Source organism: Cryptosporidium parvum, chromosome 4 (assembly GCF_000165345.1).
Source record: "Cryptosporidium parvum Iowa II chromosome 4, whole genome shotgun sequence".
Classification (NCBI taxonomy): domain Eukaryota; phylum Apicomplexa; class Conoidasida; order Eucoccidiorida; family Cryptosporidiidae; genus Cryptosporidium; species Cryptosporidium parvum.
In genome coordinates this window covers 33039-60269 of record NC_006983.1, presented here as the reverse complement: position 1 = coordinate 60269, position 27231 = coordinate 33039, and the positions used below count along the sequence as shown (strand labels likewise).

The 27231-nt window shown below is 28.6% G+C and overlaps 9 protein-coding genes across 9 annotated transcripts; 4 read left to right on the top strand and 5 right to left on the bottom strand.

Moving 5' to 3' along the window:
• Positions 1 to 148: 148 nt before the first annotated feature.
• On the bottom strand, positions 149 to 496 carry cgd4_220 (hypothetical protein; the record flags this gene model as incomplete). Its single annotated transcript, XM_625631.1, has 1 exon — positions 149 to 496. The coding sequence occupies one exon, from the start codon at positions 494 to 496 to the stop codon at positions 149 to 151; it is 348 nt and encodes a 115-aa protein (XP_625631.1).
• A 794-nt stretch (positions 497 to 1290) lies between these two features.
• On the bottom strand, positions 1291 to 1884 carry cgd4_210 (Ubc1p like ubiquitin-conjugating enzyme E2 fused to a UBA domain (UBC+UBA); the record flags this gene model as incomplete). Its single annotated transcript, XM_625630.1, has 1 exon — positions 1291 to 1884. A coding segment is annotated over one exon (594 nt), but the record flags the coding sequence as incomplete, so codon positions are not given.
• Positions 1885 to 2570: 686 nt separating this feature from the next.
• cgd4_200 (large low complexity coiled coil protien with large repeat region) lies at positions 2571 to 8072 on the bottom strand (the record flags this gene model as incomplete). Its single annotated transcript, XM_625629.1, has 1 exon — positions 2571 to 8072. One exon carries the CDS (start codon positions 8070 to 8072, stop codon positions 2571 to 2573), a length of 5502 nt encoding a protein of 1833 aa, XP_625629.1.
• A 671-nt stretch (positions 8073 to 8743) lies between these two features.
• cgd4_190 (large low complexity protein) lies at positions 8744 to 15043 on the bottom strand (the record flags this gene model as incomplete). Its single annotated transcript, XM_625628.1, has 1 exon — positions 8744 to 15043. One exon carries the CDS (start codon positions 15041 to 15043, stop codon positions 8744 to 8746), a length of 6300 nt encoding a protein of 2099 aa, XP_625628.1.
• A 302-nt stretch (positions 15044 to 15345) lies between these two features.
• Positions 15346 to 19770, top strand: cgd4_180 (hypothetical protein; the record flags this gene model as incomplete). The annotated part of the gene is made up of 1 exon (XM_625627.1): positions 15346 to 19770. One exon carries the CDS (start codon positions 15346 to 15348, stop codon positions 19768 to 19770), a length of 4425 nt encoding a protein of 1474 aa, XP_625627.1.
• An 84-nt stretch (positions 19771 to 19854) lies between these two features.
• cgd4_170 (hypothetical protein) lies at positions 19855 to 20178 on the bottom strand (the record flags this gene model as incomplete). Its single annotated transcript, XM_625626.1, has 1 exon — positions 19855 to 20178. One exon carries the CDS (start codon positions 20176 to 20178, stop codon positions 19855 to 19857), a length of 324 nt encoding a protein of 107 aa, XP_625626.1.
• Positions 20179 to 20293: 115 nt separating this feature from the next.
• On the top strand, positions 20294 to 21175 carry cgd4_160 (hypothetical protein, possible transmembrane domain within N-terminus; the record flags this gene model as incomplete). The annotated part of the gene is made up of 1 exon (XM_625625.1): positions 20294 to 21175. The coding sequence occupies one exon, from the start codon at positions 20294 to 20296 to the stop codon at positions 21173 to 21175; it is 882 nt and encodes a 293-aa protein (XP_625625.1).
• A 147-nt stretch (positions 21176 to 21322) lies between these two features.
• On the top strand, positions 21323 to 22714 carry cgd4_150 (pre-mRNA splicing protein; Prp31p--like; the record flags this gene model as incomplete). Its single annotated transcript, XM_625624.1, has 1 exon — positions 21323 to 22714. A coding segment is annotated over one exon (1392 nt), but the record flags the coding sequence as incomplete, so codon positions are not given.
• Positions 22715 to 23186: 472 nt separating this feature from the next.
• Positions 23187 to 27023, top strand: cgd4_140 (Swi2/Snf2 ATpase,Rad16 ortholog; the record flags this gene model as incomplete). The annotated part of the gene is made up of 1 exon (XM_625623.1): positions 23187 to 27023. One exon carries the CDS (start codon positions 23187 to 23189, stop codon positions 27021 to 27023), a length of 3837 nt encoding a protein of 1278 aa, XP_625623.1.
• Between the last annotated feature and the right edge of the window lie 208 nt (positions 27024 to 27231).

Below are 27231 nucleotides of genomic sequence, written 5' to 3'. Positions count from 1 at the left end.
AATAATCCTAAAAACGTCTTTTTTAATGAGCTAACATCTTTATAAATATATGCAACTTTTTTTTGTAATTTTTGGTCAAGCCTATTGATATTCAGATTTTATTAATTATTTATTCATTTCAACTTGAATGAGTATATTTAAGCACAACTTACCTCGATAATATAATATTTCCATAACTGTAAAGATCTAAATATGCAGGGTAAATAAAATAGCGTAAAAAAACCTTGAATAAATTTTTTCTTTCAAGGTTTAGAATATTGAACTGATTTTGATAATACTTATTCAATACATAATTATTTGTTATAATTCTCTTTTTCAGTTCAAATACTTTATTTCTAGCATCTTCAGGTATTTCATTCAGCTTAGATTCAAGAGTGATTTCCATTAGTGCTATATTGACCCTCAAAAGCACAACAGTATCGAAATAATCATTGTTTGCCGAGTATTTTGATTGAATTTGTAATATTTTTTTGATTGCCATAAAGGAACTAAGCATTGCATATTTCTCATTAAATCGATGTTTTAGTTTTGCATTACTTTCATTTTTTGTTAACTTTGGCCATAATAAACTATTTCTACTAACTCTTTTAAATTCATTTACAAATTTAGAATATCTATATAAGCAACTGCCTGTTATAATATAATTAATCTAAAGCCTTTTTTGATTGAGGTCATTAAAATATTATTCAAACGTACATTATCCTTAGTATATAGTAATTCAGAATCATCTTTTTTTGACTGATTTTCTGCTAAAACCTGGAAAAATTGTAAGAAATATAATAAATGATTGATTAAATTTATCTTACCTTTAGTATTAGAGAAAAATTTAAAAAAAGTAAAATCAAAATGAAAGACTTCATGTAAACCTTTTACTCCAACTGATAACACTTTTTCCCCTTGTTTTAAATTTACAAATTCAAAAATGCCAACATAGAAAACCTTTATTACTCTGTAAATAGAATATTAATGATTGTATTGACTTTATTTTAATTTCTTAAATTTTTTTTATTTAACCACTAACATTGCAATAATTTGACATGTAAAATCACACAAGACACTGCTTTGGCGCGCGCGCCTTGTATTGATGCATGGGCTATACATGCTTAATGTGGGGAGGTGGAAAATATGAGAAAGAGAACTAAACAAATAAAATTTAATATGGAAGATGTAATTATATTAAGGCATTCGGTGGGCAATAATTTAGTAATTGATAGCTGATTTAGGTATTTAAAAACACTGAATTGTAATTAAGAATATTAACGTAAAGTTAGGTAAAATACGTTAAAAAAGTTAGTTTTCAAATAATAGCTCATTTAGAGCGAGATTTTCATCCCAATTATTTCTTTCTAGTGCTGTTATTATAGATTCACGGTTGAATCCCATATCAAGAAATCTCTTAATCCTTTCTTCCTTTGATGTTGGCTTTGCATACATTTGTGTCCAACTTTTGGCCGTTTCAATATATTCTTGGTAATCACTTTTGTATAGAGATGCGACCAATGCATCTTGAGGATCATTTGGTTCAGGAGAAGAGAGTAATGCTTGTATAGAAAGCATTACTGTTCTAAGAGTTAAAGCAGGGCTCCAGGCATCTTTTAAAATATCCAAGCAAATAGCTCCTGTTTGACTAGAAATATTCGGATGCCAAATTCTTGTGATGAATTTAACTTTTGGAGGCTCGTATGGATATTCTTTTGGTACAATAATATCAAGTTGGAATATACCACCTTCATATGGTGTTCCTATAGGCCCTCTAATAATACCCAAAAAGTTGTCGTTTCTATTACCAATCAGCTTTATTCCAACCTGCTTATCTTCTTCAAGCTCGTCTGTAAATACTTGGAGGCCTCTGAGTTCCTTTAAATATTTATAATAAAAAATTAATTAAGGCCAATAAGCATAGTTGTTAAACTTACCAGAGTCATTCTTTTGTTATCTCCCATTTTACCTGTAATATTGATAATTATTTTTTTTTTTTTTTGTTTAATTTAGTTGAAAATAATATTAATAATTTGAATTAATCTAAAAATAAATTCTTAATAAATATTTTGTGGAATTATATTTTCTTGGTATATTAAATCATAAATATTATGAATATGATTATATACGACCTTTTACTTGGTGATTACAGAATATTATATCTTTTTTATAATAATTATTTTTTTTTTTGTTTATTCAAAATCTCCCCTCTATGCACGAATTTAGAGTTTTTTTTTAATTTACAAATTTGTTTCCACAATACGTGCTAATCCCTTCAATATTTTATAATATTAATTTTGTTGTAATACTAAAAATATTATAAAAACCTTCTGTATATCTTATTTTTCTTTACCCTTAATACTGAAATTGTTTTAGAATATTCTAAATTCAAAACGATTGTTTTTACCTATATTTTCCCCTTGAAAAAAAAATTATATACTACACGAGAGAATTCCCGCCTTAAAAATTGTGTATGTGCATTTGTAAAAATAAGATTATATTTTAAGATAATTCAAATATATGAAAACGTAACTATTTCGCTAATAGAAATACTAATTAAATTAATATTATTATTATATGATACATTAAATTTACCATCCCCACCAGGATGTTGCAGCAGGTTCCTCAGTTTTTTGTTCCTCCTTTGGCTCTTCTTTATTTGGTTCTGGCTCGGGCTCTGCGGGTGCAGCAGCTCCAAACCAGCCACTGAACCAGCTTGACTCTTCTGCTGGTGGTGCAGGAGGTGGCTCTTCCTTAGCCTTGGCTTTTGCTTTTGCTTTTGTTTTTGTTTTAGCTTTTACTACTTTTTTTTCTTTTTCATCGTCCTCTTTCTTTTCCTCCTTTTCCTCTTTCTTCTCCTCCTTCTTTTCCTCTTTTTTCTCCTCCTTCTTTTCCTCCTTTTCTTCTTTCTTTTCATCATTATCCTTCTTCACGGAGGATGATTTTTTTGCCGGATGTACTTTTGGAGTAGGTCTTTTTGCTGGATCTTCCTTAGGTGGCTCTTCAGGTGTGGAGGCTCCAAACCAACCGCCGAACCAGCTCGACTCTTCAGCTGGTGGTGCATCCTCTTTTTTCTCTTCTTTTTTCTCCTCTTCTTTAGGAGGTTCTTCCGGTGCTGAAGCTCCAAACCAACCACTGAACCAACTTGATTCTTCTGCTGGTGGTGCAGGAGGTGGCTCTTCCTTAGCTTTAGCCTTTGCTTTAGATTTTGTCTTTGCTTTGACAGCTTTTTTCTCTGGGTCTACCCCTGTTTTTTCCTTTTCAGCAATTTCCTTTACCTCCTTATTATCTGTTTCATCCTTCTTTTCGTCACCTTCCTTCTTCTCCTCTTTCTTCTCTTTTGTCTCCTCTATTCCTTCCTTCTTTTCGTCTTTCTTATCCTCTTTTTCATCTTTCTTCTCCTCTTTTTCGTCTTTCTTCACCTCCTTCTTTTCCTCCTTTTCTTCTTTCTTTTCGCCATCATCTTTCTTCACAGAAGATGATTTCTTAACTAAATGCTTTTTAGGAGGTTTTTTCGCTGGATCCTCCTTAGGTGGTTCTTCAGGTGCTGAGGTTCCAAACCAACCACTGAACCAACTTGACTCCTCAGCTGGTGGTGGTGGTGGCGGCGTTTCATCCTCTTTTTTCTCTTCTTTTTTCTCCTCTTCTTTGGGAGGTTCTTCCGGTGCTGAAGTTCCAAACCAACCACTGAACCAACTTGATTCTTCAGCTGGAGGTGGGGCTTCTTTTGCCTTTGCCTTAGTCTTTACCTTACCTTTTCCTTTAACCTTTGAAATTGAACCCTCACCTTCTTTCAAAGTTTTTTTGAGATCCTTTCCATCTTTATTTGTCTTACTTTCATCTTTGGCTTCATCTTTGATAATATCTTTCTTAGATTCAGATTTCTTTAACTTTGAATCTTCACTATTATCAGCTGATATATTCTTTTTAGATGATGCTCTTGCTAATATAGCTGCCTTAAGTTGAGCTGCAGCCTTTGTTTTAGCAATTTCCTTAGTTTTACTATGATTTAAAGTTTCTTTTTCTGAGTCCTTCTCATCAATTTTACCTTCAGGGTTTATAACTTTTTCTGAAATAGTTGGTTTTTTTTCAAGATTTTCACTTTCTTTACTCTTTTCTTTATCATCTTCTTTTTCGTCCTTATCTTTTTCTTCCTTTTCATCTTTTTTCTTTTGAGCTTTGACCTTTTCTTTCTCTTTTTCTTTACCTTCCTCTTCTTTTTCTTTTAACTTTTCTTTTTTCTCTTTGTCCTCCTTTTCTTTCTTCTCCTCATCTTTATCTTCTTCTTTCTCCTTTTCTTTTTCACTCTTTGATTTCAATAAAGGACTTGGCTTAACAGGTACCTTTGCCTTAAGTTTTGCTATTGGATCCTCCTTTTCTTTCTTCTCCTCATCTTTGGACTCTTTCTTTGATGAATCTTTTTCGGCTTCTTTTTCGCCCTTTTCAGTTTCCTTTAATTTTTCTTTCTCAAAATCTTTTGTTTTACTTTTTGATTTATCCTTTTCATCCTTTTCTTTCTCTTTCTCCTTTTCTTTACCTTCCTCCTTTTCCTTGCCTTCCTCTCCTTTTTCTTTTAACTTTTCCTTTTTCTCTTTGTCCTCCTTTTCTTTCTTCTCCTCATCTTTATCTTCTTTCTCCTTTTCTTTTTCACTCTTTGATTTCAATAAAGGACTTGGCTTAACAGGTACTTTCGCCTTAAGTTTCGCTATTGGATCCTCCTTTTCTTTCTTCTCATCATCTTTGGACTCTTTCTTTAATGAATTTTTCTCCGTTTCTTCTAATTTTTCCTCTTTCTGAGAGTCTTTTATTTTACTTTTTGATTTATCCTTTTCATCCTTATCTTCTCCTTTATCCTTTTCATTACTTTTCTCCTTACCTTCCTCTTCTTTTTCTTTTAACTTTTCCTTTTTCTCTTTGTCCTTTTCTTTCTTCTCCTCATCTTTATCTTCTTCTTTCTCCTTTTCTTTTTCACTCTTTGATTTCAATAAAGGACTTGGCTTAACAGGTACTTTTGCTTTAAGCTTTGCTATTGAATCTTCCTCCTTTTTAGTTTCTTTTTTATTTGATTCATCATCTTTTTCTATCTCATTTTCTAAATCATTCTCAGCTTTGCTTGTTTCTTTATTAACTTTAGAAGGAAGCTTTGATAAGACAGAATTAGACTTTGATTTTGCCTTAGCTTTTGCTATTGTCTTAGCAAGTAGTCCAGTTGACTTCTTTTCTTTAGATTCAGAGTTTTCCTCACTATCTGAATCTATTTTTGAATTTTCTTTGATTTCTGTCTTCTCTTTCTCTTTTGTATCAGCCTCTTCCTTCTCCTTTTTAGCCTTGGCCTCAGCTTCCTCCTTCTCCTTCTTAGCTTTAGCCTCAGCCTCTTCTTTTTCTTTCTTGGCTTTAGCCTCAGCCTCCTCTTTTTCCTTTTTAGCCTTGGCCTCAGCTTCCTCTTTTTCTTTCTTAGCTTTGGCCTCAGCTTCCTCCTTCTCTTTCTTAGCTTTGGCCTCAGCTTCTTCCTTCTCCTTCTTGGCCTTTGCCTCAGCCTCCTCCTTTTCTTTCTTTGCCTTTGCCTCAGCCTCAGCCTCAGCCTCCTCCTTTTCTTTCTTGGCTTTAGCCTCAGCCTCTTCCTTCTCCTTTTTAGCCTTGGCCTCAGCTTCCTCCTTCTCCTTCTTAGCCTTGGCCTCAGCTTCCTCTTTTTCTTTCTTAGCTTTGGCCTCAGCTTCCTCCTTCTCTTTCTTAGCTTTGGCTTCAGCTTCCTCCTTCTCCTTCTTGGCCTTTGCCTCAGCCTCCTCCTTCTCCTTTTTAGCTTTAGCCTCAGCCTCCTCTTTTTCTTTCTTTGCCTTGGCCTCAGCTTCTTCCTTCTCCTTTTCTTTCTTGGCTTTAGCCTCAGCTTCTTCTTTCTCTTTTAAAGCTTTGGCCTCAGCTTCTTCCTTTTCCTTCTTAGCCTTGGCCTCAGCTTCCTCTTTTTCTTTCTTAGCTTTGGCCTCAGCTTCTTCCTTCTCCTTTTCTTTCTTAGCTTTGGCCTCAGCTTCTTCTTTCTCCTTTAAAGCTTTAGCCTCAGCCTCTTCTTTTTCTTTCTTGGCTTTGGCCTCAGCTTCTTCCTTCTCTTTTAAAGCTTTTGCTTCTGCTTCCTCCTTTTCTTTCTGAGCTCTAACCTTGGCCGCTTCATCCTCATTGTCCTTGGTCTCATTGTCTTCCTTTACAATTTGTCCAGAATCCATATCGGATTTAGCAACAACCTGAGATTTAGCTTTAATTACAGATTTGGATTTTGAAACTGGCATTGATTTACTTCCAGCTTTAGATTTAACTTCAGATATAGATGCAGGTTCAGATATTGTTTGATCACCGTTATTCTCTTCAGTAGCAGGAGCTGATTTAACTGCACTTTTAGCTTTTGGCTTTGGCAATGAGGAAATTGCACTTTTACTTGAAATTGATTTGGATGATGGCATTTTAACTGTTGTAGAAGCAGCATTTACAGCTGAATCTTGAATAGATGTGTCAACTAAAGTATCAGCATTAACTACTTTTTCAACAGTTTCAGCATTACTAGTTGCTATATTACTAGAAATTGTATTTTCACTGGTATTAACTGTAGACCCAGATGATGCATTGATTTTACTACTTACAATATTTGAGCCAATTCTACTACTTCTAAATGTATTCTCCACACTTTCTCTTCTGCTACTTTCTTGTAATGAATGAAGCTCATTCTCAAGTTTAATATTTTGTCGATTAAGATCTTGGATTGTAGTTTTAAGTTGTTGAATTTCATCATCTTTTATTTTTATATTATTATTAGAAATTTCCAATTTTTCCTCCATCATTTTTTTCTCAAATTCAATTATTTGGTTCTTTTCTTTAAGTTGATTAATTTCTCTCTCAGCAGTTATAGCTGATTCAATTCTGTAAGTTAAAGCTTCATCTAACTTGGAATTCTTCCTATTAATTGTATCTTTAAGTTCTTCATCTATTTTTTTCTTTTCTACCAATATCGTTTCAATTTCTTGTTCAATATTGGTTTTCTCTTGTTCAATAATCTGAATCTTCGTTTTAAGACCATCAGCCTCTAAACTAGTAATCTGCTGTTCAGCTTTAAGCTTTCCTATAGTTTTTTCTTTTTCCAATATATCTCTTGACGATTCTTGTAGCTTTAAATCTAATGTAGAAATTCGAGAGTTTAACTCATTAATTAATTCAACCTTTTGAGTCAAGTCATTTCTAGTCAAAGTTATCTGTGAATTTAAATCCTTAATTAATACTTCGTTTTCATCCAAGTTTTTTCTCATATCCAATTCTATTTGTTGAATCTTACTACTATAATCTAAGCACTCTTTCTGTTTTAATTTAAGCTGCTCACTAATAGTATTTATTTCAGATTTATTGATTTCAACCATTGAGTTCAATTTTTGTATTTCATTCTTCAAATTATTAATTTCCGCTTCTTTAGTTGTTAAACTTCCTTTATATTTTGTAATCTCGTCATTCTTTACTTTTAATTGATTTTCTAATGTTTTATTATTATTCTGTTCCGTACTTAAGTCAAATTTACATTTCTCTAATTCCGAATATGTACTATTATATGTCTCTGTTAAAGTGGCAAATTCTTGAGATAGCTTATTTAATTCATTTTCTTTAAGTTCCAACTCGTGCTGTAAATACATTTCTCTATCTTGATAATATCTCAAGTTTGTTTCTAACTCCTCTTTTTTTTTCTCAAAACTTGTTATTTCAGTACTCAATCTTGCAATTTCTCTCTCTTGTTCTTTTTCCTTCCTCCCATATAATAGCCCCATTGAAGTTGCTTTAAGCTCATTTTCTAACTGCTGGCATTTCTCTTGATAATACTTTAACGAAACCTTAACTGAATTTTGTGTATCTCTCAACTCTTTAAGCTCTTTATCTTTTTCCAATGCAATTTTCTGAGCATCAAATGCACTTGCTTGATAATCTGCCAATGTATTTTGCACAAAACTATGGTATTTCTTATCTTGAAGCTGAGCAATACTCATCTCTCTTGTAATATATGGAACAATCTTACTTCGATTGATTTTTCCATCTTCATTTAATGATGAACTGCTTCTAGAAATTGTCATTATTTATTAATTAACTTATTTAATTTAAATATTACGTTTCATTATTTAATTACTAATAATATTAATATAAAAAAAAAAAAAATAATAAATAAAAAGCCTTATAACTTAGAAAACTTTAACTGACAAAAAAAAAAAATCATAGACTCACAAACTTTTATTTGGCTGTAATGTAATCTGCTTGTATTGATTATGATTCGGTATTCAAATTAATTCACTTTTCCTCTATTTATTACACACATTTAAATCATTTAATTTTTTTAAGAATCTTTTTTTTTATTGATCTGACTATTAATTTTTAATTCCGTACATGCACTCGACTTTTAATTTATTTTTTTCTTAAAGTTTTATTTGTTAATAAAACCATTAATTAATATAGGTACCCGATACCTATCAATTGTGACACATTTATTATTAATTTTTAATTTCGATATCTAAAAAATAAAGAATGGTGCATTTGCCGCCAAGGCGCGCTAGGGGGGAATCTAAAATATCTTAATTACATGCAAAATGGATTAAAGAAAAAAAATGCAAAGTAAATAAAAGAAAAATATATATGAATTAATTTATTATTTGAGAGTTTAAAGTACTAATTTCAGTATTTTATAATTGTTCTTAACTTTTTTTTTTTAAATAAATATATAGTCGAAATATACATAATTTTTTTGATACAGTTAATAATTGAAGGAAACTCTGTATTGATGTAAACAATTATTTGTTAAATCTCTATCTCCAGTATATAAATTTCCCGAAATTTCATTTTTCTTATCATTCGGGAGACCAAATTTATTATTAATACTGTTATAGAGACATTTCTTATGAAAAACATTTCCGCAATGAAATACATATAGTTTATTAATATTCATAGGATCACTTTCTTCATCGGAATTCTCATTTTCTCTATTGCCATTCACACTGAATTTCCGTTGAATTGGTCTCTCAATTATAATACTACCCTCACTATTTCTGTCGTTTAATATATTAAAATTGTTATCGTTAAACGAAAATTCATTGATCCCATTTGAAATAATATTAAACGAATAAGAGTGAGGGTTTTGTGTTTTTGATTTAAGATCTTCCTCTTCAAAATTAGAAATAGACTGTTTACAGTAGAAACAATTTGACTTTAATCCATACTTCAAATATTGTTCATGTATCTTATTTCTATTTTCTAAATATCTCGACTCGTGTGAATTCACAAAGTTATTCGATTGGTCATTAAATTGAACAATTATAGCTTTTTTAATTGTATTAACAAGAGAATAAAAAATATGTAGTAAATCTCCTTGGAATAGCTGACCAACTTCATCATTGCATTTATCAATGAATATTTTTGAATTCATCATTTCCAGAGCTAAATGGCGCCAAAATTTACATGGAAAGTTTGTGTTTGGATCTCTGCTAGTTTCTTCATTACTTTTGGATTTTGCTTCGCTGACTATTAACTGCAAAATTGGTTTAATAAAAATGTAATAACTGCTAATTGGACTTGAAAACAACTTATTTAACTTTGAATTAAAAAGAAAATCTGAAAGAAAACCAAACTTTATTAGATACTTTTCTAATAAATACTGGTAGTTATTATTTCCAAGTATAAAGCAAGCCAGTATATAGTATAAAATAACTATTAGATCAATCCCAAGTAATTTTAAATCCAAATTTTGAGATATTTTACCTCCCTTTTTAACTTGAAATTCTTCTGCTATTTTTGTTAATATCCTGTTATATCTCTCGGAAATGCTTTCAATTTCTATTAGTAAGCACTCTAAAATATCTTTATAAAACTCAATATATCTTCCATTCTTGATTTCATAATGATAGTGATTAACATTGGAATTATTGTTCGTAAAGCAATATAAATAAATAAAGTTGGTAAATTCAATTAATTCCTCCCATAATAAATAAAAGTCTTTTCTACTCTTTAATGAATTCATCTCTTCAAGATCAAATGAATATAATATAGTTTTATCTTTAGCTATCATTTTCGAATTTAAGCTAAAAGTCTCCTTACTAAATCTTCCCTCTAATAATCCCCTAATTTTTGAAAGATAACTTTTAAATCTTAAAATGCAAAATTTGAAAATTTGATCTGACGTTTCACAAACACTAGAGTTGTATAGATTTGGGTTAACAGAAAATATCTGATTTATATAAATCATTCCAAATTCATTGTTTAATTCTCTACATATGTGGTAACATTTCTCAAAAGGAGTATTGAGTAACTCATCATGTCTTACTGAACTCTGATACCAGTAATCTAAAATATTTAACACTGATGAATCATTAGTTCTCTTTTCTTTCAAAAAGCTCTCTAAATACTGAGGTATTAGTTGATTAACCAGCTCATTCCATCTTTTCAATTCTGGTTTATTCTTATATATTGAATTATCACTTAGAAGAATTTCTTCCTGAAAACAACTATTTTTAGTACCATTGTAATATAACAATGATCCTAATAATAATTTCTTTATTTTTTGGTCCAAATCATCTTGAATTATTTTGGCATAATACGATACAGGGTTCTTACTTATGGAATTAAATTCATCATCCAAACACCTACTCAAAATATGTATGATCAAGTCTATTGTATTTAGTGAGTCGATCTTAATCAGTAAATCTGTATATTTAATAATCAATATAAATGCCTGATCATAATCAAATACCTTAAAATTTATCCCTTTTTCAATTGTGCTTAGAATATAATTTAGTGAAAATAGTATATTATTGTTCTCTTCATCCATTATATATAATTCTCTCAAAATATTATTATTAATAAAGTGCTTCTTTGAGTACATATCCAATATACTTTCCAAATCATAAACTTGAATTGATAAATACAATGATAAGTTATATAGTGAATATTTTTTCAATATTTTAGATAATTTTTGATTCATTTCAAGTTTATTGTACTCTTTAATAACTTGATTATGATCAAAAAATAATAATTCATCTTCCTGAGTATGATAATTATCAATTCCTACACAATTCAAAAGAATATTAAGAAAATTCATTCCCTCATTATTTCTGTTGCTATTTATTATTGCCATTATTAGATTGTATTCCATACTCTTTACTAAGTTTGAAATTTGTTCTGTTTCTTCAAAATTAACTTTTAGTTTTTCTATTATTTTAAAGAAACAATTGATTAATATCTTGTAGTTGCTCTCTTTCTTAATGTTGCAATCTTTAATATTAAATATTACCCAGTTCAAGTAATTTCCTAATAAATAGTTCACAGATAACCCAAGTTTGCTACTCTTCCAAATAATGTTTTTTAAAATATCAGTTTTTAGATCTAAATTTTTTTTCAATGGGGAATCAGAATTAATTAAATGATTCAGTTTTTTAGAATCATCAGCCTCATCAATTTTCAATACTTTGTAAACAAACAACTCCAATTGATCTTCCATTATTAAATAAATCTTTTCAAATCTCACCATTTTTCTCTCTTTCTCCTCTTCATTATCTTCATTAACAGTTTCTTCTGACAAATGTATTAGAGAGTTCTTCTTCTTTTTTAGTTCAACTAATATATATACATAGAATCTGAATGAAGTGAAAATCAATAATTCACAATTATTTTTAATTATTTTGAGTTTTTCAACATTAATCTCCTCAAGAAGTGCTTTGATAAATACATCAGTATCTAAAATTAATGGAATATTAGTTATTTGTAAATGGTCAAAATCTTTAACTTCATCCTCATTAAAAGGGTAACTTTCTCTAAAAATTAAAGAATAAATAAAGTAGTAATAGCTTTGTATTGTTTTGTTTTCTTCAAGTTTTTTTTGCAATTCAACAATATCTATTACTTGTAATAAATTATTTTCCAGATTAAAAGCCTCATTTTGTTGGTTTAATGTATGTACTTGAATGAAATAATCGTACATTTGAACCATAATTCTTTTAAATAGGTCAACTGGATCTTTTCTACTAAATAGATATAGTAATATATAACTTGTCCAAACGTCATACTTTTTAAATAGTGGTACAAAAACTAACCATGGATTTCCAATTCCTCCATTTGAACTTGTTGCTGAGTAGTCCACTTTCAAGGTTCTAATCAAAATAAATTGGACTTGATTAAATATATCATTGATACTATCATCTATTTTGGCCTTATTATCTTCTAGGCTGTTCTCAATTTTGTGCTTTTCAAATTTTAGAATTCGATTTTTGTACCAGCTAATCAATAGCTTTAAAAAGTCATCATCCAACAGCTCCCAGCTTATTTCTTTTCCAATAAATCTATCCACAATCGAAATTAGGTAGTAGTCTAACAGAGAAATCATTTCTGACTGTTCTTCCTTGACTATTAGAGATAATTGAACGAAATTTAAAGATTGAATAACTGGTATTAACTCTTCAAACAAATACTCCCAAAACTTTAACCTAATACTTGAGTCTATAATTAGCTTTATAACTTGCTTTATATAGACTTCAAATAATTTACTTTCAATCTTAGAGTGGAAACCAGCTACATTATCTAATAATGAATTGAAAATATTTTTTAATATATTTAAAATCATCATTTTATCAATATTTGTCCAAGTCTGAAGGCTTGGTAATCTTTTCTCGTAAAGTGATATAAAGGATGTAGAAAGTCTGGACCATGAAATATCATCATATATAAAGCTTTTAATTTGTTCCATATTTGTATTGAATTCATTTTCTAAAAAAGGTATCCACGATTTAAATAACATCAAAAGTGAAATAATCTTATCATTTAGTAGAAGTAATACACGAACGCTTTTCCCAGTCCTGCACTGAATAAAAGATTGACTGAATAAGTCAATAGATTCTTGTAAATCATTTGTCACAGTCTGAGAAACAACAAATAATTTCTTATTATTGTCATTGTATTTATGAATGCAAACTAGCATCTCATTTACCTGATTGTTTAAATCTATCGGTTTACTTTTAATAATTAAATATGCATCTTGTGGACTCTTTAAGTTATCAAAAACATTATTTGACGAATTATCAAGTATTTGTTTTTGTTCTAGATTTTGCTGATATTCCTCTTCTATGTATGCCTGTGTTATAACATTCAGTTTGTTTGTGTTTTTACATAGTTTTGTAGTAGAATTAAATCCATCATAATCTTCTACTATTTGATATATATAAATTCCTCGAAATCCAATTAATAAAGCTATCATATTTTCACTCAATGCAAATATTCCATGAATTGAGTCAAAAATTGTCCAAACTGCTGATAATTTTAACTCGACCTTAATTTCATCAGAATTCTCAAATTCTTCGAATGATTTTATTTCGTAAATACACAAATACCTTGAGATTGAAGCTAAGATTCTAATTTGCATCTGTACACTTTCTGCATTCTTTGAAATTATACTAGGACGGAGCCAAGTTAAATAAACTCCATTGATCTCATTCTCAGGTATTTTGAAATTCATTTTTCTTAGATCATCCACTAAATTCACTACATTACAGAGAGCAGGATGAGGAAGCATACTAATAAGTGAAAATCCCTTTCTTCCAGCTACCAAATAAAATTGGTAATGATCCATTGGATGAATTTCTCTTTTACTAGTTTGTCCTGAATTTACCTGAGTATTTTCTTGGGGTAAATTCTTTCTTAATGGTGGAGGAGGAAGACTTCTAAACTGATGAATAATATCCTCTTCTGAATTATAAAGGAAGATCTTTTCATGAATTATCCATTCATCTATCATCTTTTCAATATTTTTATTGGTTTCATCTTCATTATTCGTTTTTGGAGACCCTTTAACTAATAAAGTTACGTAAAGATTCCCTTGTAAATCACTAATGAAAATAGCTAATCTATTAACAGATTCTTGACTTCTAATATCAATGAATTCGTGATTCAAAATTCCATACTTTATATGTTTTGGAGAATTATTCAACAAAATAGCCATTTTAGAAACTATTCCATTCTCAATTACTTCTTCATTTTCAATTTGGTTACTAATCTCTATATTAACTGTATCCTTGATCGTACCATCATTTAAGTATTCTTTCTCTTCTTCACTTGAGCCTTTAATATGATAAATTTGAGTACCTCCTAGAGATGCTTTTTCATTACATTTACTTGAATCGGAAAAAAGTAAAATATTATCCTGTAAAGCTTCTTTGCCTGAATGATTTGATGAATTACAATCATTCATGAGAAACTCTTTTAAATTAGCAATATTTAATCTCCAAAGACAAAGGTTTCCGTCAATAGTAGCTAATGACAAAAAAACAAAATCTTTACTTTCTGATTTTGAAATACAAATTGAAGTAATTTTTGAAAAAAAGCCATTAATAGGATCAATAACTATACACTTCTTTGAGCTTGTTTCTAAGAAAATTAAGCAGAAACCTTTAATTGTACCCACAAAAATTAGTCCATTATTGTCATGGCAAATAGATGAAGGATGACCAAAATTATGATTGTTTAACTTGATAAGCTCTTCTTGAAAGATCCTTTTGTTTCCATTCACAGCAAATTTATCTTCATCTTCTATTAATTGTTGCTTTAAACCATTAATTAAGTCGTATTTCTTAGATAATATGTCATCTTTTTTATCAAATTCTTCACTATAATGTAAATAAGGCTCTAATATTAAATAATCATTAATACTATAATTAAAAATATTCTTATGGCTTAAATTTGTTGAAAATCCTTTATTATTAATAAAAACATCATTATCACATTTTTTAAAAACATCATCAAAATTTGTTTCTAATTTCTCATTTTCATCATCTTTATTAAGATCATTAGAGTCTGAAGAAAAACTGTCAACTAAAGAGTTTTCTTCAAAACTTGAAAGATTTGAGCTAATTTCCCCTTCAATTTCTGAAACTGAATCTTCCAAATTATCATCTGAAATTGTAATAATATTTGTATAATTTTCTTCGAGAAACAGAGAATTTTCATCTGATGAATTAGATATTGAACAAGAGTCCAGAGAATCTGTTGAAGACATTTTTATCTGATCTTCAGTCATGGCTTTGAATTTACATCTGTTTCAGACAAAGTCTTAGCTTTAATTACATATTTATTAAATTTAATTTTTTTTAAAATATTATTTACGATACCCTCACACTTTATACGCTTGTAGTAAATTTATACATTATATTATTTAAAATAATTTTTGGCTCCAAATTTAAATATTTGCAAAATTGATTAATATTGTAATATTTTTATTCTTTTTGACTTAAGGAATAATCAAATATATTCTGATCATAATTAAGTTTATTATTATATATTCCAAGTTATTTATTTATTGCAAGATTTTATTTAAATTTGATGGATTTTGAGATTACTATTGCCAGCTGCATTAGTAGTGACAAACTTCAAAATAATGATGTTAAAATAATATCAACTCTTCTGACTAATAAGCAAAAAACTATTGAAGATCTCATTGTTGCTTTGGAAGCTGAGCTTGTTTCACCAATAGTATCCCAAAAAAAGAGAGGAATAGAGATAATCGAACAAGTATTATTGAATTACCTTCCAAATGAAGATTTTACTTTAACACATATTAAATTACTCAGCTGCTTTGTATTGAACTATATTTCAGATTGGGCGTGTGTGGATAGTGTTATTGGGATTATTAAGTGTATTTTTGCTTGTCAAGATTTTACTTTACTTCAAAAGATAAAAATTGATATACGAGAAGACGAAAATATTAAGGATGAATACTATTTTAATCCTATAATTAAGTTGGAGAATGGTAATAATACAAAATTAGAAGATCTTGGTCCAGGAGAGGTTATTAATGAAGGGAAATACTTTAAAAGTTACTCAGAAATTTGCTCATATCATAAGTTTATTAATCATTTTGGCATTGAGGATGTTAAAAATGACGATGAACTTTATAAAATGAGTATTTCTTTCTATTTGATTACTCAAGTACTTTACAGAGTATCCACTAGACAATTAATATACTCTTCTAGAATAAAGATTATTGATTTTTTCCTTTATATATTCAATAAAAAGGAATACTATAGTGAATTAATTAGACTTGGACCAGGAATTGTTCCTATTGTTATCCAACATATTGAGAATGAAAAAGATCCAAGAGTCCTTATTAAGGCTTTTCCATTAATTCAAAACATGATTGAAAATTTTCAAGAAGTTATTTCTCAATATGATAATCAAAGTATTAATAATAATTTATCTTCATGCGAAAAACATGAAATAAATCGAGAATATGATATTTATCAACTTTACAATGGTCGAATTCCAAAACTTTCCGAAGAAGAGAAACAAAATATTGAACTAATATACAACTCAAAAGATATTAAAGAAAATGACGAAAATGGTCAAGGAATTAGTAATGACTTATATTCTGGGAATGAAAATGGAATTCTTTCAAATTTGATTTCTGAAGTACTATTTTCTTATTTCCCACTTCAATTCCAATCATCTTCAAGCCAACTACCTCGTACTGGAGTAATATCTCCTAAGGATCTAAAGGAAGCCTATATTTCTGTAATAACTTGCTCAAATATTATACAAGATTCTTTGATTCAAGCAATTGTTGAATACATCGATACTCAAGGCTTACTAGAGAATATAATCATAAATTATGATGATTTACACTTTGAGGATGAAAAAGAACTGGAAAAATACTTAGATTCTAATATTATCAATAATAAGGTATCAAACAAGCCAATCCACTTAAAAAAATCTGACCAAGAAATTCTTGTTGAATCATTAACTATCTTAGGAATGGTAAAATATGACATAAGCCCTGAAATTATTAATAAATACATTTCAAGTGTTTTTCTTTTAATTAATGAATTTCTCAAAAATACTGTTGTTTGTTCAGAAACAACATATAAATTATTGTTAAGCATTTTCTTTATATTTATTAATATTGAGCTTAAATTTAGAAATGGTCAACAAATATTAAATACAGCTGTAAATCAATTTATTATTCCAAAATTATTGTTAAAGCTTAACTCAAATCAACAACTAGATTTATTTGCCTTTAATATTCTGGAAATCTTTATTTTAACAAATAACAAAGCAGTTATTGAAAATATTAAGAATAATTTTATTCTAATTGATATTTTAAATAATAACCATCTAGAAAGAATTCATATTAATTCAAAGCTTCTAATTACACTTTATCTAACAGATTCTAATGAAAACAATCAATATTTTCAAGCATCAGAAGCTAAAGATAATATTGAAAAGGAAATAAAATCTGAAAAATTGGACTCAGAAGAAGTTCAAGATTCTTGTATTGACTCCTTTAATTCAAGAATGTTTACTTATATTGAGAGTATAGAAAAAAACGAAAAATATAGTAAAAGTGGAAATTTAGAAGACTTAGAATTACCTCAATTTTGCCTGTTCTTGATACTCAAATATATATTGAATGATTACAAGCAATTTATAAACCAATTCTTTCAAGCTCTTGATTTCCATTGGAGTAATTATATACACAGAACTGAAATTGAAAAGAATTATATAACTGGGATAAGTGCCTTTTTGCTATTAACAAATAGTTTAGAGTCAAGAGAACATTGGAATAACTATTTGGATACAAACAATATAAATATTAACGAAAATGATGGAAAATCTTTTATTCAAAATTCGAATTCAATTATAGAAAATCTTATTTATACAATTATAAAGGAGGAGGAAATTCCTTCAAATATGGTAAATATTTTCATCAAAAATAATATAAATGTTTCAATTTTGGATTCAATTTCTTCAACAATGTCTTTAGATAAATGGGAATTAGTCAATAAAAAAATATCAAATATTATTAATATCTTGAGTTCTAAAAAGTGGAATAATATCTGTTTTATTGATCATTTCTCCATTAAATTTAATCATTGGGTAGGAACTATAATTGATTCAATTTCTAATATTACAGATTATGAGCTAATTTTTGAAAACAAAAATCTGTTTTACGAAATATCTAAAGGTTTTGGAATTTTAACATATAAATTGTTCAAACATATTTTTGAATTAAGCAATCAAAATGACAAAATCATGTCATTGAATGATGAAGTTTTTGAAGAAATTGAATCAAAATTAAATAATTCTGTAAATTGCTGGTTAATTTTTGTCTATATTAATGAATTATTAATTCAAATACTTTCTAGTAATTTAAAAAATCAATTATTCTTGGAAAAGTTTGGGAGAATTTTTATTCACTGGATAAATAATAAAATTGAAAACTATAATATTGATTCATATAATTCTGAGAAAATTTACAGGTTAATTAATTTGGAAGTTGAAAAGCTAGTAATTAATTTATTAATTCTAATAAAATCAAAAGAGAATAAAGTTGAAAATGATGAAAATAATAATTTGCTAGATTATAAAGAAAAAAATAAAATAATCTATAATAAAACTTTGAGGTATTATTTATTTAATGATATTGGTCACCTTGAGAACAATTATAATGAAATAAAGAAGCTGTTTGATAAAGTTTCACATGATTATTATGATTCAATTACTACTAATAGTGAAAGTAATATTGAAAATGTATATTCTGATTTATTTTCGGCACTTTATATTACTGGTAGTGACTTAAACTTACTTAAAAATCCAAATTCTAATGATTTCTCTATAACAATTGGAAAGACTAAATATTTGTTTGATAAAAGTGAAAAGGTTGATTATAATAAATTTGAAAACGAATTTCAATTTAATTCAAACCAAAATATTTCCTGCAAAATTATTTCAATTATGACAATCTGTAATAATAACATTGGAAAATACCTATTTGAATTGACTGAACTTAAAACATCCAATTCTATCAATTTTGAAAATGCTAAAAACTCTACTCTAAAAGCAGATAATAAACAAGAGACGAAACCTATATATTTAAGTCAAAACAATTCATCTGATCCAATAGAGGAGCTTTGGCCTGAAGTTATACCCTTATCTGATAATTGTTATAATAAAATTAATCTGAATCATCCAGATATTCAAGAAAAGGTATTAAAAGTTCATAATATTTTATTAGAATCATTTTCTGGAATTTATCCTTTAAGCCCATATGTTGAAAGAGAATCATATGATTATCCTCTATTGCTAGTTCCAATTATTTCTAGTATGAGTAATTTGAACATTAAAAATATTGTTGATAGTTTATCTTCAAGTTCAATTAATCTTATATTAATGATAAGTCTGATTGAATGTACAAATTTTGAAAAGTATCAACTTGTAAAGTTGGAAAATCCTAAGTTAGTTAAATATTTAACAGAAAAAACTAGTAAGGATGAATCTACTTTAGATTTATCAGAATATATTAAAGAAATTAAAAAACTTTTAATTTGTAAACAGCCTTCAAAAGAAAGTGAAAAATGGAATAAGTCAATGCATGAATTGCAAATTCACAATTTGCAATTATTATCAGTATTAATGAGAATATTACATTATACAAGAGAGAACAAGTTAATGATTTATGAAAAGAGAAATCAAAATAAACACTCACTAGATTTTGTATTAGAAAACCTTCGTGTATATTCTATTTTGGTTTCAAATATATTGGAAAATCATCCAAACGCTCTAGTTAGGTTTTTATGCAATTTAATAATTTCTCAAATATTCAAGTTTCCAACAGTTTTCAGAACAAATATCAAAGATGATATTGTAAAATCACTAACAAACTCATCAAATAATGACAACAATAAAGGTTTGAGAAAAATGTCGTGTATTTTAAAATTAAAAATTCTGACTTTAAATGATCATATTTACTAGCAATAGATAATAATGTATATAATAGATTTAAATGAAGTGGTAGCGTAATCAGATTTCTCTGAAATAAGTAAATCAGGATTTTAATTACAAATTTTGTTTTTTTAACTTTCTATTTGCTTGTTTTGACTTTTTTAAATAATCTTGTGTAAGATGCCCTCTATATTCTCTCCAATTTTCTTCAATATAACTTGGATCCTTCTTTTCATATATCATAGGAATTCTATTAAATGCATCAGGATTCATAAGCTCTAAAGTTTGTATCTCTTCAGATATTTTTTGTTCTATTAAACTTCTTTCATCCTTTATAGAAGAATTTATTCTAGTGTCTTCTTGAGGAAGTGAAGACTTTTCAACTGAAAAAAACTCTTTTTGCCACTTTTCAATATCAATATTTTGATTTGTGCTCATATTTAGTGTAATTGAATTCTAATCTCAATCTTGTTTAATAATTTTTATTTAGATTTAGTCCGGCGCCACTTTAATTTCAATTTAAAAATTCACTTATGACATTTTAAGAAATGTAATGGAAAAAATTAACTACTACTGTAAAGCCTTATCTCAAGAGCTAAAGTTACTTGAAAGAGTTATATATAAATTTAAGAATCAACATGGTAGGCTAGGTTATTTTAAGAGTATCTTTAGGATTACAAAAGAACTCAAACTTTTTTATATTGCTTTGCAAGAAACATTTTATAATAATAAATCCACAGAAAATGCTGAAAATTACTATAAAAATCTCAAAGACCTCAGAAAAATAGTTCGCAGAATTAAATGGGATCTTAAGGATGCTGGAACATCTATTTCTAGATTATTATCACACGGCTTTTTCTTGACTTTGGTTTTCCTTTTATTTTCCATTTTGAGTAGAATATTTTCAGTGATAATTAATATTAAGGTTACTATCGATCATATTATTCCTACTATACCAGTTAAGTCAAGCCACTCTAATCAAAGCAGCTCCATTTCTATAAATAGTCATAAAAATAATAAAATAAATTCGAACTTCATAAATAAAACTTCAGAACCGTTACAGATGCAATACTTTGATGAAGAAGTTGAGGATTTGGGAGAGGTTGTATCTTACAGTTCAATTGTTGAGAAAAGTGATATCCCACTTAACTCGAAAAATAGTACTTCCTTGAAAATCAGCAATGATAACAACAGCCTAGAACCAGAGACGGATGTAAAAAACTCATTCATTGATTTAATTACAGAGCAGGTAGCTGAGAAAGAAATCTGCAGTTCTAATAGTCTTCAGAATGATGCAACAATTCATTACGAAAATGTAGATCAAGATTTAGTTATTCAGTCAACAGCTACGAATACAAATGCATCTATAAAGCTAATTAGAGCATGGAATTCCCATATGATTCTCCGCTCCAAAAGGCGAAAGCTTACTAATTAATAAAAAGATTTTCATGACAATAATTTAAAATTAGGCGCCAACACTTGATATTTAATTTATATTTTTTGTTTTTTATATTTTTTCTTCGTTTCTTTTTCTAAAAATGAACTGATTTTGAATAAAAATAAATTAATAATGGTAAGTTAATTTCATGTTCTTAATCCCACATTATTGATTAATTTATGTATTTTTCTTCTCGTCTATCTTCAATCATATCAGTCTTCATTGCAGGAATTACTGTTGAAAGATTTGGAAGATCTTGATTATTCAGCATCTAGCAATATTAACAATAAAGGCCAGATTTCCGAAGATGGGAAATATAGTGATGATGAAATTATTAGTAAAATCGGTAATTTAAATGACCGATTATTTGGAAAAATGATCGATTCATCAACTAATGTTATGAATTCAAATTACCAATTAAAAGATTTTGGTAATGAAATTTATGGTACATTTCAAGAAATTATAGATATAGTAGGAATAATTGATTCAAAAGTTTCAGAAAAATATGAATGTGTTAAAGCTTTATATAAGGATCACTTTGGTGAGCTTGCAAGTATAATAATAAACAAGATAGACTATTTAGAAGTTGTGAAAAGGATAATTACTCATGAAAACTTTGAAGATGTGAAGCTTAATGATATTTTACCAAACTCTACAATTATGACAATTACCATTTCTTCAAGTACTAGCAAAAGAAACATTCCAACTTTAGAAAAGAAAGAATCAATTTTAAAATGTATTGATTTTGTTAATCAAATCAACGAAAGTAAATCAAAAATACTAGAATTTCTACAATTTCAAATAGAGGCTATTACTCCAAATCTGTCTGCATTAATTGGCCCCGAAATTGCTGCTAATCTTTTATGTGTCTCAGGAGGACTTAAAAATTTAGCGGAAATGCCATCACAAAACATTATGGTACTTGGAAGCTTAAAAAACAATAAAAAAAATGGTCACTTTTCTACTGGTCCAGTAAGGTTAGAATTACTTCAAAGCATTATTTCTCAAAGCGATATTGTAAGAAACATTCAAGATAAATATAAGAAGAAGGCAATCAGACTTGTATCTTTAAAATGTGGATTATGTGCAAGAATTGACTTCTCTAGTACAGATAAAAGTCCAGATCATGGAGTTAACTATCGAAACTATATACTTAATATTTTAGAAAAAGCTCAGGAACCTCCTCAAAAACCTATGAAAAAGCCACTTCCTATTCCAAAAGATTTTCCAAAATCTAGGAGAGGTGGAAAAAGAATTCGAAAAATTAAAGAAAAATTCAAACAAACTAAAATTAAAAAAGAGATGAATAGAATGAAATTCGGAGAGGAAGAGGAAGAATACACTGTTGATGGGAAAACCATTGGTTTGGGACTATTGAGCGCCGGTGAAGGTGGTAGAAGAATTAGAGGTCTTCAAGTTGGAAGCCTAAAAAGCTCTAGTTCTAGTAGTAAGATTGAAACACTATCTGGAAGCGATTCTAAATTGGGAAGCAGCACTTCTATCTCATTTACTCCATACCAAGGAATGATATTTTAAGAAATACGTGCATATATATTATATTACATTCTAAATAATATCTAAATTTCTGTATTAAACCATTGAATTAAATTAGTTAAAATTACTATTTTATTTTTTAAAAATATATTAAACATTTTCTTTTGTATTATTAATCATTCTAATCAAATTAATATTATTGCGTGACAAAACTATTTCGGAAATTCTTAAGATAGTAAGTTTTTAATCTATTAATATACTTAAAACAAACATTATACAAAATGTAATAAACACAAGTATATTTATTATATATCTTATTTTTGTTTAATTTAAATAATAAAAATACGTTTCAAATATATTACGTGTATTACCGGTTTAATATTAAAACACCGGTATAAAAAAATATTTGTAATTGTCGCAAGCATTAAGAGGGAAAAATCAGATATAATTATCGATAAATAGATAAATTAATGAAAATTGAAATAAGACAATTATTTACTAATTTACAAAAAAAATGGCAGATCCTGACTTGGGAGAAATGCTTAGTAGCAGAAAACCTATTGTACTTTTAAATAATGCATACTGGGAGCCAAAAGTTAAAGAATGGGTACCAAATTTAAAAATAGATGAATTGGATGAAGATCAGAAGAGTATTATAGAACAAAAATTATTTGTTGCTGTTTTGACTCCGAGTAATATATCTAGATGTGCAGTATGTGGAAAAACAATAACAAAAGGTACTTATAGACTAGGTGTGCCTGAATATGATAGAAGAGGAATGTATGGGATAATAAATAGATGGAACCACATTAATCCTTGCTCGCAAAAGTATCTTAAAAAAGCAATTCAAGGCCATGAATTTAACTTAGATGAAATTGAGAGGAGAATTTCAGAAGTTACCTATGGTTGGAGTTGTTTACCTATTGGAATAAGGGACGAATTTCTTGATTTGTGCACAAAAGAAATCATAACAAATCCTAATGAATTCACCATTGAAAACTCAGATGACCTAATTAGCCGTTCAATTGTAGAAGTAAAACCTACCCCCATAAAACTTACATATGAATTATTACAATTTCAAAAAGAAGGTTTAGCATGGCTTTGTAATCAGGAAAAATCAACTGCAAGAGGAGGTATTTTAGCTGATGAAATGGGTATGGGAAAGACCATTCAGACAATATCATTAATTCTAGAACATGATATTCCACCTGTTACAAATAAAGCAGAAAAAGGAGAAGTTATTGGAAAAAATTTGGTAATTGCTCCTGTCGCAGCAGTGCTACAATGGAAACAGGAAATTGAAAGATTTACAAAACCTGGTTCATTAAAAGTACACATTTACCATGGTTCAAAAAGAAATAAGAACCAAGGAAATAAAGGTACTAAACAAGATTATGGTGGAGTTGACATTGATGATGCTGACGTAGTAATTACCACCTACCCTACATTGGAAGCTGAATATAGAAAGATTGCATCAGCATTCAAATCTAAATGTCCTTACTGTGATAGATCATTCTTAAAAAGGACTTTGAAGATTCACCTTAGATACTTTTGTGGTCCAAACTCCATGAGAACAGCTAAACAAGCACTTACTGAAAGAAAAAATGAAGGTTTAAAAAAAGCTATGAGAACTTTAAAGATTGGATTAGAGGAAGGTGTTGATAAGGCAAAACAGTTGGAAGATATTGCTCGTAGTTTACCAACAATTAGCAATGTTTATAGAGAAATACTTGCTAAAGCAGACTTACTTGACGATGAATCATTGTCTTCAGCCTTGCCTTGGTTTACTTCCAGAAGAAAAAGTCAACAATTAGTTAAAAAGGAAGACTCTAGTAATTCGTTAAAGGAAAACGATACTGAAGAAAAAATTCAAAAGACTGAAATTGTAAAGGATGAACCTGAAGAAAATTTACTTTCTTTATTGGAATGGGGAGGAATTAAACTGCCTTTAAAATCAGAGACAGTAAAATCTATAAAGGAATTCCTTTCAAGTATTGAAAATAGCAAGGAGTATTTATCTACTAGATTCAATATTGATGGACAAATATTGGATTCCTTGGTTGAATTATATGATAACTGTAAATCTCTTCGAAAGGCTGAACTCGTGGATAAACTGTCAAATATATTGGGACTTGATAACCCTGACAATAATTCTAATGAAGGGAATCATTTGAATCAAAATACTAAAAAAACTTCAAAGTCTACTCATAATAGCAATAAAAAAGCAAATACGAAGAGTAATAATTCTAAGAATAGTAGAAAAAAGAAGAAGTACGAAGATGAATTCGAGGACGATTATAATGCCGAAGAAGAATCAATTGATGAATATTCCGAATATGACGAATCTGATGACTCCCAAGACTTGAATATAAAACGTAGAAAAAATGCTAAGAACCAAAAAAAAAAGCAGAATGATGATGATGATGACGATGAATATAAAGTAGTAGAAGAAATTGATGAAATTGATGATGAAGAAGATGATAATGAAGAGGATGAAATTATCCAAAAGTTAAGAGAATATTCAGCGATTTTTGGAAGAAGCTGGAATCGCATTATTTTGGATGAAGCGCACAGAATTAAGGCAAGAACAACTTCTACTGCAAAGGCAATTTTTGCTTTAAAGTCTAGAGGAACAAAATGGTGTCTTACAGGTACCCCTCTTCAAAATAGGGTTGGCGAACTCTACTCTCTTGTTAGATTTATTGGATTTCATCCCTATGCTTATAACTTTTGCAATAAGGTAGATTGCGATTGTAGGCAATTAAACTATGTTACACATTTAAAATATTGTTCGTTTTGTGGTCATGCAAGATCATGTCATTATTCATATTTTAACAAATTAATTATTAATCCAATCAAAAGATATGGTTTCTCTGGAGAAGGCTCTGAAGCCTTAAGAAGGCTTAAAAAGGAGGTATTAGATAAAGTTTTACTAAGAAGAACAAAAGTTCAACGACAAGAAGACGTTAGGCTTCCACCATTAGAAATTAAAGTTATAAATAATGAGCTTTCTGCCCCAGAAAAAGATTTCTATACTTCTTTATATCAAAGATCTAAAGTTCAGTTTGATACTTATGTTAATCAAGGAACAGTTTTGCACAATTATGCTCACGTCTTTGATTTGATTAGTCGTCTTAGACAAGCTGTAGATCATCCATATCTAATTGTTTATGGAAAATTCAACCACAAAAAAGATCTAGAATATAAAAAAGAATACAAAGAAGAAGATAATGATGAAGAAAAGGATGTTGAATGTTTAAACGATGCAGAAGAAGAAAAAACAAATTTTGACTCAAAAAAAGTTATACCGTCAAAAAGCAGAGCTGACAGTAATGAAGACTTATGTTATATTTGCATGGATAATGTTACAATTGATCAAAGAGTTACAAGTAAATGCAAACATGGATTCCATATTAAATGTATCAAAGAATACATTGAACAAGCTCCCCAGGAAGACGAAATAATTACTGATTTTGATACAGAAGGTGAACAAACAATGAGAGGAGTTCTTGGATGCCCTGTTTGCTATGTACCTCTTACAATTGATTTTAATAAAGTTTCGAATTTAAATAAGAAAAATAAAAAGATTAAATCCGGATATGATGAAATGAATGACGAAGAAAATGATACAAATGACAATATGGAGTCTGAACAAATGCAAGAGCAAATTGAAAGAGAGCTTGAAAGAATGGAAATGGCTAAACAATTAGGTATAGATGTTAGCAAAGAAAATCTTAAACAAGAACCAAAGCAAGAAAATGAAGACATTCTTTCTTGTGTTAGAAATAAATTTATTACTCGACAAATTAAAACTCAAGGGTTCGAAAGCTCTACAAAAATTGATACACTATTAGAAGAAGTTAATAAAATGATGCAAGAAGATCCTGAATCAAAGGGAATCGTATTTTCTCAATTCACAAATATGCTTGACTTGGTTTCCTATCGCTTAAAAAAGGCAAATATTGGATGCGTAATGCTTGCTGGCTCAATGTCAATTCTTCAAAGAAATAGCATATTGTATTCATTTAATAAATTCCCGGACCTTAAAATAATCTTAATCAGCCTCAAAGCTGGCGGTGAAGGTCTTAACTTACAGGTTGCTAATTACGTTTTTCTACTTGATCCTTGGTGGAATCCTGCAGTTGAATTACAAGCATTCCAAAGAGCTCATCGAATCGGTCAGAAGAAAAAAGTTACTGCATTAAGGTTTATTACAAAGGATACGATTGAAGAAAGAATGTTTCAACTACAAGAAAAGAAACAACTTGTTTTTGACGGTACCGTTGGAGCATCTAATAATGCTCTAAATAAACTTAATTCTGATGATCTTAAATTTTTATTCCAAAATTAAATTAATTAATTTTTATATTATTCCAGTTTATTAATTCCCAAGTAATAAAACAATCTTTATATCCAATTTTGCTTTGAGAAGATAAGTTCTTTTTGTTTGTTGATAGATGTTTTGTAGATCAAAACACGTCGATTTAATGCAGCTAAAAGCTTAGGTAAATTGAATTGATATAAAAGGAGTGAGGTTCGTAATGTTTACTTTTATAAAT